Source organism: Filicampus tigris, chromosome 20 (genome assembly GCF_054856515.1).
Source record: "Filicampus tigris isolate MCC_2025a chromosome 20, RoL_Ftig_1.0, whole genome shotgun sequence".
Lineage (NCBI taxonomy): Eukaryota > Metazoa > Chordata > Actinopteri > Syngnathiformes > Syngnathidae > Filicampus > Filicampus tigris.
Genome location: NC_141236.1, coordinates 7,969,961 through 7,981,814, shown reverse-complemented (window position 1 = coordinate 7,981,814; position 11,854 = coordinate 7,969,961). Strand labels below are relative to the sequence as shown.

General features: G+C 43.5%; 1 protein-coding gene across 1 annotated transcript in view; it reads left to right on the top strand.

Moving 5' to 3' along the window:
* Nucleotides 1–2,473: 2,473 nt before the first annotated feature.
* The window catches only part of plcb1l (phospholipase C beta 1-like), a 67,060-nt gene continuing 57,679 nt past the window's right edge, over nt 2,474–11,854 (top strand). The window contains exons 1-2 of the mRNA XM_086019165.1: nt 2,474–2,826; nt 6,792–6,869. Of these exons, the coding sequence (XP_085875291.1) occupies nt 2,728–2,826; nt 6,792–6,869 (177 nt within the window). The 5' untranslated portion in view covers nt 2,474–2,727. The remainder of the gene's footprint in view (nt 2,827–6,791; nt 6,870–11,854) is intronic.

Genomic DNA, 11,854 nt, shown 5'->3' with positions numbered 1-11,854 from the left:
TTACATCTAGGTTGGTCAAAAATTAGTATTTTCTTTTTTATCCAGTACCCATATTTTTTTCAACCTTTTTTTTTTCCATCCCTCATTTAAATAACTTGCATTACTTACATGCATCCAATAATTGCACTCGACAGTAATAACAAATGTAAAAAGGTTAAACGTCTTCTCCATTAATACGGGGCTTGTGTTCGTGTTGGCAATGGAGAACATTACTGCAATTGCACCAACACCGGTCATCCACGTGGTAGCGCTGGTGTGCTGCATTATACATGCTGGCAGTGTTTTATTTGGGGTTCACACAGGGGACATAGCAGCCAGTTAAACTGGCAGAGACCTCTTGTCCTTCCCTGAGGTTCATACATTAGTGAGATGAGATTTCCTTTTAATGTCTGCTGCCCTCTGATCCAGTCTTGGCTTCTTTTGAGGCGGAATAATAATTAAAGTGTACAATGAACAGTTTGAGCGTTGCACGGAACGTTTGTCAAAACTCCTAATTGATTTCACTCTCTGAAGTTTAATGACAGAACGTATACCGACAGCAGTGATAGAATGCTACGAAGGAAATGAATACCGATCGTAGGTGGCATTGCTTGCGTCACATTAGGGATGTTCAATAGAACTTTTTCTCAGACCGATACCTTACTAATACCACCTTTTCATACATAAAAGTGAATTTAACAGAATAACAAAACATTGTGAACAAAACATTTCTTTTTGGTGCAGATGATGATTCGCTGACTGCCGCAGTATAGTGCCAACTACTGCAGAGTAGGACTTACTCAATGTCAAATTTTCTTTGCTTTAAGTATCAGTGGCTGGTATCGGCAACCTCCATGACTACCCGATACCTCAAAACAAGGCCAGTATTGGAACTCGCCTATCCCTATGGCACATATGATATCAGAAATGATGAGCATACGGCATCTGGCGTTGTATGTGGAACCTCTAATATAGGGTCGCATTTATTCTGTGGCATCGCGTTAGCACATGTGCAGCTCTCAATTGCTTGGTGTGCGGCAAAGAGTTGCCAAATGTAATTTTTTTTCATTCGCGATGTAATGTTTTTTGGGGTGCAAAATCTTAACCAACTGTCAAGCTGCTGTGGGTGAATCCGAGAAAAGTCGGTGAGGTCTCTCTTCCGGGAGACGGGAAAGTCTTTAGCCGTCAGTCAGATATCCGAGTTCGGGCTTTTTCCTGCCAAACCAAGGAAAGGAGTCACGGTCGCCGCATCCAATGAGGGAGGCTCCCTTGCTACTAGCTCGGAATGAAAGAAGACTGGCCTCCTTAACATCTGCGCCTCAGACTCCCCCGAGACCAGACCAACTCCCTCAGACAGACGGATGGAGGCAAGTCTGCAGAGTGGCATCACGCTGTGGAAGGACTGCATTCATCCCACGAGGCTTCCCGACCGAGCACGATGGGCGTGACGGACATGAAAGACCCAAGACCGAGCGTGACTCATTCGTGGTGAAAAACACCATCGTGTCCTCTACTCTGCGTATTCTCAACCCTAATAAGCGTGTGAGTCATCGGGAAGCTCTTTGAATACAGAGCCCATTTTCAAAATGCTGTCGCACTACATCAGGAGCCAAGCTTGAAACCTGTCAGTATAGATTTGACAGGTTTCCCAAGTCCTTTCCTCGTCATCTCTTTTTTGAGGAACGACAGAATATCCGGGGGGCTGCGCCGGTGGCGGCTCATGTTAAATTCAAGCAGGAAAGTTAAAGACCTTCAGGCGCACTTTAGACTCCTGTGACTCACTGGAGTTATTTCAAGTGTAGTCGGGGGGGGGGGAGAAAAAAAATGCAGAAAGTCAAGTGAGTCCAACACTTGTTTCAATCAATCAATCAATCAATCAAATGACTTCATTTACCCGTGAGGAACTTCATTTGCAGACAGACACAAGACATTAACAATCACACATAATTCATCATAACGGACAATAAAAAAATGGATAAAGAAATAAATCAATGGAATTAAAAGCAACGACAACTAAACTGTTTACTGGACTTACCCCTCCCAGCAAGCTTTGCAAATATGATCCCAAGTTAGTTAGTTCTTTAATTATGTCATAACTATATGTTTAAATATTATAGCGTGCTATTTTCCTTATCAAAACACGTTGCAAAATGTTCTGTTGGGTTTTGGTGGTAGACTGTAATGGATTAATGGCATCTCCGTTCATTTTTGTGGGGAAATATGATTTGAGGTGCGAGTATTACAAGTTGTAAAATGTGGTCATGGAACAAATTAAACTCATATTTCAAAGCACCACTAGCTGTGGCTCCTTATTACCTCGGACGCACGGGGGCGCCAGATCACCTTCAATCCTCATTCGTTTATCACCCCCAGCTGCCCCCCCCCCTCTCTCTCTTTATCGTTCACTTTCTCTCTCTCGCTCTTTTTTCTCTCTCTCTCTTTTCATGGCTCCTCCAGTCTTTCCAAATCAGTCATTCAGCCTGTGAAGCTCGCTCGTGTCCACTCACCCGCCCCCTCACACACTCTCACACACACAAACCCAGGACGCGCTCCCGCCGTCAATGCGCTGGCAGCGACCGTGCTGTGGGGGTCTGTGGGGAAAAAAAAAAAATAATAATAATAATAAGGGAAAACATTGTCATTGTTTTTTAGGGGGGGGGCGGGGGGTGTGGAGGGTCTCTAAAGGAACAAGGAGGAGACAGACTGCTGACTTTTTTTTTTTTCCCCTCCTCACGCGTGGTGGACTAGATGGCAGGGGCTCAGCCAGGAGTCCACGCGCTGCAGCTCAAGCCAGTGTCCGTGCCCGAGAGCCTCAGACGGGGTAACAAATTCATGAAATGGGACGACGTGAGTCACCAGCATAGACTATATTCTCCTTTTCTTTGCGCATGCCGCGAAATGCTTTGTTGTTATTGTTGCACAATATTATGACACGATGTGCTCGAGCAGAGGATGGATGGAAATGAGAGTGCGTCGGGAGCGCACATGCTTTGTTTACACGCCATGTAGTATAGTAGGCGCTCGTGCGCGAGGGTGTTATTGAAATTAAACTTGAATTAATTTCTGTGACATGACTTGAGTTGACTAATCATCATCATCATTATCATCATCGTGGCCCCTTACCCCCCTCCCTCCCTGAGCTCCCCCTCTTTATCCTTGCCTGTGTTGAGCTTCAGACAAATGACCTTGATTAAAATTGATTGCACGCTGCCATCCGAGTGGCTTATCAAGCATCCACAGTGTAGTAGCGGCGCCTTCCAACAAATAGCCATATCCCGCGCTCGGCTGCTGCTGCATCTTGGCCATAGCCAGGAGGCAGCAGGCGGCATCTTATTCCAACTGTCCCCGTGTTGTTACCATAGTTGCATCACTGCTATTACTTTATTGGTATTTTTATTTGAATCGTGCCTCATTCAAACCCAGGATGTACAATATATAACATTCTTTAATTATAATACACCATTTCCAGTACGTCCACTAATGTGACTCATGCACTACGATGTCATTCAGGACCCTAAATCCGCAAGCTGCTGTTTTACGGGCCCCTAGCAGTTCAATTGAACGCTCGTTATTTACAGTACTCAACTGCAGCAAGTACCGGGCGGGGACACGATGTGATAGTCAAGCCAGTGTGGTCAAAGAAGATTTTGAGGCGTTACGGGGCAAGAATACAAGAAAAAAATTGTTCATAAGCGTTTGTGATTTCCATTTCATAAACGGAACTGAACTCGGTGGCACTGTGTTTATCCTAAAGATAATTACAGTGTATTTTCCCGAGTGGAACAAATGAGGCACTTAATTGCAGGATTGTTTTGGCTCTGTCTCTCATGAATGGTGTGTTTCGAGAAGGCCGCGAGGTGTTTCCCCCAACTGTTAAATGTTTGTGTACTGACCGTTTGCGGCTGCGGGCCTTTCTCCAGAACAAAATGCCCGCCTTGTTCTTTTTCCCTGTGAAAATACAACACCCTGGGAAAGATGAGCTCAGATACCTTCTCTTGTTTAATTTCCCATGCACTTCTTCCTTCCTCTTTCCACCCGCTGTGTGGCTTTATGGAAAGAACCCAGAGACAAGCAGGCAGATGGAGAGACAGACACAATGCTAAAGCTCCTGGGAAATAAATCAAATTTGTTGCTTTTGTGGTTTCAGATGCAACTGTTGAGCATCTCTTAACAGGAAATTGTACAAGCAGATAATTGCAACTCATCCCATTATGGTCAGCTTTGCTCCTGTACTCCCTATTCACAATAGTGCATTGAGATGCGAGTTACTCGATTTGTACGTTTTTTGAGATTTTATTTTATTTTTTTGGGCTTTCGACTGCAAACTTGACAGAGGAATGCTGTTATGGTAGCAGTGACCCAACTAACTTCACAACAAGCAGCAGTTTGGCAGATAGAATTAGTCAACAACTATTTAAAAAATACTCTTCAAGCTGTTTCTTGCCACTCCCAGTTGACGTTTACCGTCAATTTCAAAATAAAAGAAAGAGAATTACACTTTGTGTATTTAAAACAACTTTCCTATAAACGTGCCTTAAAGGGACAATATGTAGATTGTTTTGCACCCCATTAGCCAGCAAATATCAATCCTAATCTTTCATGCTGTGTTCCAGTACGTATTTGTTTTATAAGTATATGCTTGATGCACTGTACACTGTGTGGGTGTTTTTACATGGATCCACTTTACTTTTATAGTGCATTCAAATTTAACGGACCAGAACAATAATAATGGTTAATCAGTGCCGTACTATTGAAAATATAAACTGGATAGACGATTAGTAGATGGAAATTGGTATAGTCTGAAAATGTTTGTGCTTGAGTGCACACGTACAGTACATACGCATTGTTCTTGACTTAGGTCTTGTCTGTCAAGATTGCGCTGTTATGCAACTCAGCCATTACCATCCCTCCCCAAGTCCCCGCCGTCGCTGTATCGGGATCGGCAAGCGGGGGGTTGCCATAGCGCCGCAACTCCACCGCGTCGTCTTATTGAGGTTTGAGCTGGAAAGATAATGGAATATCGTGTCCTTTGACCCTTTTAATGTCAAAGTCTTCGATAGCATACCTCCAGCACCAGATGGGTGCTCGCCCGAATACGATGCGGAACAGATGCCGGCGATTAGCTTTATCAGCAAATGCCGTGATAGAGACCTCATTAGGATCTTTTTTTTTTTTTTCTCCTTTGAATGTTTTCCCCGTGAATGCGGCATTGCCCTCGCTGAACTTGACGTTGCAGTGTTCAGGTGAACTTGTGCTCTGTCTCTCTTTTTATAAATGTGTCCAATAATATCCACCACGCCTTAGGGTCAGAACTCTGTTTGCACAACGCTTGGAGTCAACTGAGGTGAAGCAAAAAAAAAAAAAAAAAAAAAAATAGAATAACGCTGGCAGAGCAGGGACACGCCTCCACGGGGATTGAAGCGAAATTTAATTTTGGGGCTCTCTATTTCTGCCAATAATAAAATATAAGGTCTATTAATTGCACTTGGAGACCCTCTAGTGGTTGTGGGACCTTTGTCCTATTTAGTCCCTGCGTGTTTCATCTGGAATCCTTCTCAGCAGCTGAAAACTTTTCACTTTTCTGCGCAGTTGGAAAGTACGCCGCAATCTATAGTCTGCCGAGTTCCCCCGTGTCCATCTATAAGCTCTCACTTAAATGGCCTTCACCGAGAGAGTTATCACCGCCGTGCTGTGAGGAGACAGGAAGCCGCCCCAAAGGCTTCAAATGATATTGACTCCACTAGCTCTTGACTTCATAGAATTTTTTATATAGAGACTAGACAAACGCTTCATAACTGTATGTTCACATTTGTTAGGCTTTTTTTTGGTCAATTATGAACATTATCATCTGAGCCCTGGTGTGCACCACACACGTGGATCTAGAGCTTTTGGGACAGGTGGTCTTGGAAGTGATCTCTGGTGTGGTTCATTTCACTTCAGCTCAAGTGTGAACACTCGTTTGGACTAGTGCAAGGCAGAGACATAAAACAAACCCTGGTGCAATTTCCTCTGCCATTTTGCTTTGTTTGGTCCAGTGGGAAGGCTATCACCCCAACCCTGGTGCAGTTCTGTTCAACTAAAGCTCAATTCACGGTTGTCACGGTTTATTTTTGCCTTAAATGGAATCGGGTGTGATTACTTTGCTAATGCGGTTCATTTAGTCTAGTGTGAACACTGTCATCCAAACCCTATTGTGATTTGGTTCACTTCAGTTAAAGTGTGAATGGTTGTCGTGCGTTTGCTCTGTCTGTGTGATCAAACGGGAACGGTAGCGTCTAAACCCTGACGTGCAACTAACAAACGGTCCTGGTATGTTTGTTAGTGAATTCAGTTGTTGTTTGGGTAATGTGCGCTTAACACTTATCATTTATGATTTGTGCACAAACCAAGTGGACCCTGCTCAGTCCCTTTGCAAGTGAACTCTGGTGCGGGTTCGGTTCGCTTCAGCTCAATTTCCTGCGCTCGTGATGTTCAGGTCACTTGAAAGGAACTCTGGTTTGATCGCTGCGTCGGTGTCCAATGCGAACGCTATTACAAAAACCCTGGTGCACAAGCAATAAGTGGACCCAGACTTCTTCAACAGCTGGTATCAGTTCACTTGCAACTGAGCACTGGTCAGACTTGATTTCAAACCAGCTGAAAGTCTAAGCTGTTTTCAAATGTTGGTGTTTCAGGTTCTATGACAACTATGTCCTATAATCAGTCAAACAATAGTGTCTTTTCGTTTGTTTTCGGTTAAAAACAGTACGCCATAAACCACTCAAGTAGTCACAAGCAAAATTCTCACGTCTTTTGGTTGTCTTTTCTTCTAGGACTCCACCACTGTGAGCCCCGTGACGGTAACCGTCGACCCCAAAGGCTACTTCCTCTACTGGACTGACCAGAATAAGGTGAAGCTCTACTACTTTATGAGATGTGTTATACACTCTACACTTTGGGGGATATGTTTATAATTTTTGCAGTCTGTGTTAGCATTAAACCTGTCTGAGAAAGGTTGTCAGCATTAACACCCGATTCCTGAGGGGGCGTAAAGGGCTAACCGTAGAACAGGACAAAGCTGTGACATTCTTGTGACATTGAAATCAAATATTTGATTCCGCCATTAAACCCGACACCCGTGTGAGGCAAGTGTTGTCTACTGTTTATCGCAAAGTCTCCAAACCCGCTCCGCATTGTTAGCACAGTCTGTAAACTCACCGATAGTGTATGTGTGCCACACTATTAAATAGCCTTCATTGATTTTATGTCGGCCCGCATGAGGGCATCTCAAGATGTGCGCAGGACTGCTGACGCGACTTAACCTCCCCTGAGCACTAATTAGTATTAGCACCCTGTGCGAAGGTAGCCTAGGACGATCGTTGGCGGGGAACTTGAGGTGTAGACCATGGAGAGAAAAGAACAACCTTCATCAAAAAAAACACCTGAGGGCCTTTACTCTCTGTTTACACACACTACATGCGCTAAAGATCACGTGTACTGTAGACAACAAAGTGTACATAAACAAAAAGCTTGGTGCATTGTTCAAGGGCAGGCATTTCATTTAGAAGCTAGTCCAATTTGTGGTTTTTTTTTTTGTGACACAATCACACCTTTTATTTTAAGTAATTCATTGTGCCTTTTCCGGATATGACTTTCATCTGCCTTCTGATTTGCTCACATGGCCTAAAGCTGTTGTGCATGGCGCTGAATCACCCGTTTCAAGCCTGATTTCAAGTTTCCAAACGGCACAGTTGATGAGACGACAAATTCTGCATCAGAATTACACACTATGTGACGGACCGGTCCGTCTATCCTGTTTTGCTGACGGTTGACAGCTAGTATTAAGCCAGTATGAAGCCCTATTAAGGTCAGCCAAATGCACAGTTGATGATTGCACGAATCAATCTGTGGTTTCTGTTGATGACGTTACAAATTAACATTTCCAAGTAGTATGGGAGTATTCTGACTTCGAGAGCCTGTACGATTCCAGATTTTTTTTTTAATTCATTGGGCTTTTCTGCAAATGACTTTCTTCAGGTTTCTGATTGGTTAGCACTTAGCTTTAGCTTCTTTAGTCCACAAACAGCTAAAACGTCTTCCTTGTCATAGTTTTTTTTTTTTTTTTGCAGTATGTGCGTTAGTGCCATGTATGGGACTTTATCGCAGGTAATATGCTTGAACATGTCTAAAAATCGAACAGTGACATAATGTTTAGGCATGTAAGTATAGCTCCTTGACATACTTTTGACAGGCAAAAGTTTTTTAAATGTTTCAAATTTAAATGTATTGCAAGAATGATTTTTGTTATGATGTCATCGCTAATGCTACGTTTGTGTTGTTAGAATCTTTGTGTGCGGTCTACTATTCACTCTCTCCTGGCTTTGACACTGGTTCTTAAAACTGGTATTATTGGTACCAAGCGCAACCCGAGCAAAGCTCTATTAGGACATGCGCAAGTATATGTTCGCCGTGTGGTTTAACAAACGTCACCTCGTGTTTATAGAGCCATCGCGTGTTCTCGCTTCGCATCTGTTGAGCAGGCCGTCTTAGACAAGGAGCAACGTCGCCTGCGTCCAGTTGTTATGTGCCCGTCAGGGGGGACAGGCGTGATGGCCTGCAGAGTAAAAGCATTCCTGGCATTCCTTGAGGAACTACAACACAACTGGGGTCAATTTGCCAGTAAACTGCCCAGACTGAGGTTCGACAGATTTGACGTACTTAGTACATGCACTAATATTGTGCACCCACACATTCTGCCGACATCGGACGAAGAACAGGTGCTTCTTTAGGGGTTTAAAAATAATTGCCACTGCTGTCGTTACTGTGGGGTTGAAAGGCCTGCAAAGTGGACTGACTGTGTAAAATTAACAGTCCTTTTGCTTTAGTTGCCATGCGACTGTTCTCACGCCACCTTTTCAAATGTCACATTCTGTTTAGGCCGCAGCGTGTCTCCCAGAGAGTACCGCTCATTCTGAGAGTGATATTGTTGGAACACGTCTTTGCGCTTTGTTTCCCCCCCAAGCCAGCTAACAAAAGGTTAAAAAAAAAAGGATCTTAAATGAGGATCTTAAATGAGGTAACCATGTGTTAACGTTGCCAATTCCCCCCAGTAAGTGCTCAACGTATTGTGTATGAGTGATGGACATAGGTGACAGGCGGTCAGACTACCTCCATCCACGCCGCCTGTCTCTGGTCTCTGCAGAAATTGTTCGTGTGTTCCCCCGAGCGCAGCAATTTTCCTTGATCACCGAGCTTGTTGCCCCTCCTTCTCCGTCAGCACTCTGAGAGAAGAGAGGCGCAACAGCATAAATCCACAGCCAATCTAAAGGAAAGTGAATTGTGACCTCAACCGAGTTATAGCCTGGCACACTGTGGCCTTTTTTCATCATTTGCAACAGAGAGGTAGTCTGAGAGGGACTGAAAATAGTCAGGAAAAGTCACAAGATCCTATTTAAGCCTCATTTTCACCAAGCAACACACTTGAGTTCTATTTAGTATGCAAATCGTTTGTGATTCCATTCTAAAAAGGCATGAATAGGCCCAAAAAAGACTCCCCTTTTTCTGGCCTACCACCAGAAGGATCCTGAGGCATCCGAGTTCTGTCTCAAGGCCTCCTTCTGGTTATACGTGGAGTGCACGTAAGGCGTCATTAAAGCCTCCAAGATAGAAGTCCCGAAACACCCCAACTGGCTCTTACCAATTTTTCAGTCTCCCTTGGAGCCATATTTACATCCAGAGTCCAAGAGTTTTTAGTTTTGCTCCTAGATCTGAACATCAGTCATTGGCCATAGACAAAGATTGTGGACTCCTCTGCCGTCAAGTCCTTGAGGAAATTTCATCATGTTCTGGTGGATTGATTTTGTGTCTGTTTCTCAATGAGACCCAGAAAGGGGCAAGCAACTAAACAGCAACTTTAAAGAATAATCAAAACTGGGGTAGGGGATGGAAATTGACTCCAGTGGTACCAAATCCCAGAGGAAATAAACACTTGTTCAGACACTATGGCCATGTAGCACACCTTCCAGATAACAATGTGACTCATTAATGCCGTTCCACCTGGGTACCTGAAGGGTAGTTGCAACCTACTGTAGAACCTCTGGACGTTTGTGACCTGACCTCCTTTGGGAAGATAATTACATCCAAGTTGGTCCAAGGTTCAAGGTGTTGGATGTCCTGATGGTGACTGTGAAATCTCTCAGGAAGATCCTTTGGAACTGATGAAATTACTTTGTGGGTCTGGGGCAACTCTTGCATCTTCATACCCTCACAACCACGTAGGCATTACCTGACCTCTGGTGGAGTGCCAAACGGTGACGCCTCACTGGTCTCAAACACAAACCAGATCTACTGAACCATACCACTTAATGGTAACGTGGGTTTTGAGATTTGATGTCACAGATAATTCCTTCAATTTTATGGACCTTTTGTAGAAGTGTGACAAAGATCTGTAAGTCATTACACTTTGTGTTGTCAGCTGAGGTCAGTCCTTCCTACTAGGGCAACATACCACACGTAGGGAACATTCAGAAATTAATGTTCCAACATCAATTTCAGGTTTATGCCTTGCAATTGTGTGGCCAGGCACTTATTGATATTGACCTTATATGTCTGGGGACTGCAACTTTTTATATAGGTTATTTATTGGCTGGCCACTTAATTTTAAGTGTTATGATAGCCAGGCCAGTGTTCTGACAAGGACTGCTTAGATTTTCTTGCCGCTTTCATCAGTCAGCTTGCGCACTCTGAAAGGGCACAAAGCTAGAGAGTATGAAATGTTGACCTGACGCATTGTTAAGTAGCTGTGTCAAGCAAGTCCCAAACAGAAAAACAGGATCAGACTCTTTGCCAAAAAATGGGTGTGGGATTAGCAGCTTTTAGCTGACTTCAGAGGGCTTTGTTTGTGCTTGACTCGCTCATCTTTAACTCTCTGAATTTCGATTAGGACTTTTTCTGCTTTGAAGCGCCGCACTTCACGACTCTGGGTAAACAACTACAAACGCTTGAGCAGGCAAGCACAGTTGAACGTGAAAAGGAGAAACATGGCTCGATCGTTTCCTCTCGAACGAGTTGTAGCTTCACGTCCGGAGTCATATCTCGGTCTCGTTTAGAATTAAAGGTGAGATATTATGCATTATTTCTAACGTTTTAAACAGTTCCCAAGTGTCTAAGTAAACATGTTTAATGTTCTTGTGTCAAAATATACAAAAAGTAAAAAATTACTTCTGCTTTAAAACTGGTTCTAGTTTATGCAGATTAGCCACCACTCACCCTGCCTCTCCTGTGACACATGGCTTTCGTTACCGTGACGACCGCGGCTGGAACGAGGGCATTGCGATGAAGTAAGGGCTAACACAGGCCCAAAGTGTGATGGCAAAATAAGAAGCCCCATGAAGATTCAATCATATTTTCATTCATGAATCCAAAACTTCACCACCAAGATGCCAAATTACACTTTTTCAGTTAGTGTGCTGTGTATGATATGCATGCAGTGGATTTATTGCCAAACACAAATTCCCCCACTGTATCGACAACTTAGCCGAATATTCAAGTATGCACCGGCTAAATAAACGCTAATGCTAGTAACAATACTGTAAACCCCGATCTGGGGGTGGTATTATGTAAATTAGCCCCACAGTTATGTCACAATCTGGCAAAATTCCAAACGTGTCGGCAGATTGCAATAGGCAGCTAACAAAATGTTTTTCCTTGGTTGTTTAATTTCTCACTTGATGAGTGGCAACATTAACAATTTGTCGAAAAAAAAAGTCACTTATAAATAATTTGTCCCCTTTGAGCTTCACAAGGAAGATCTCAAATTAAGCTTGGGCATTTGAAAGCATTTACTCAATACATTGTCATTGTGGGAAAATGATTACAATGAGTGCCATGGAAAAAT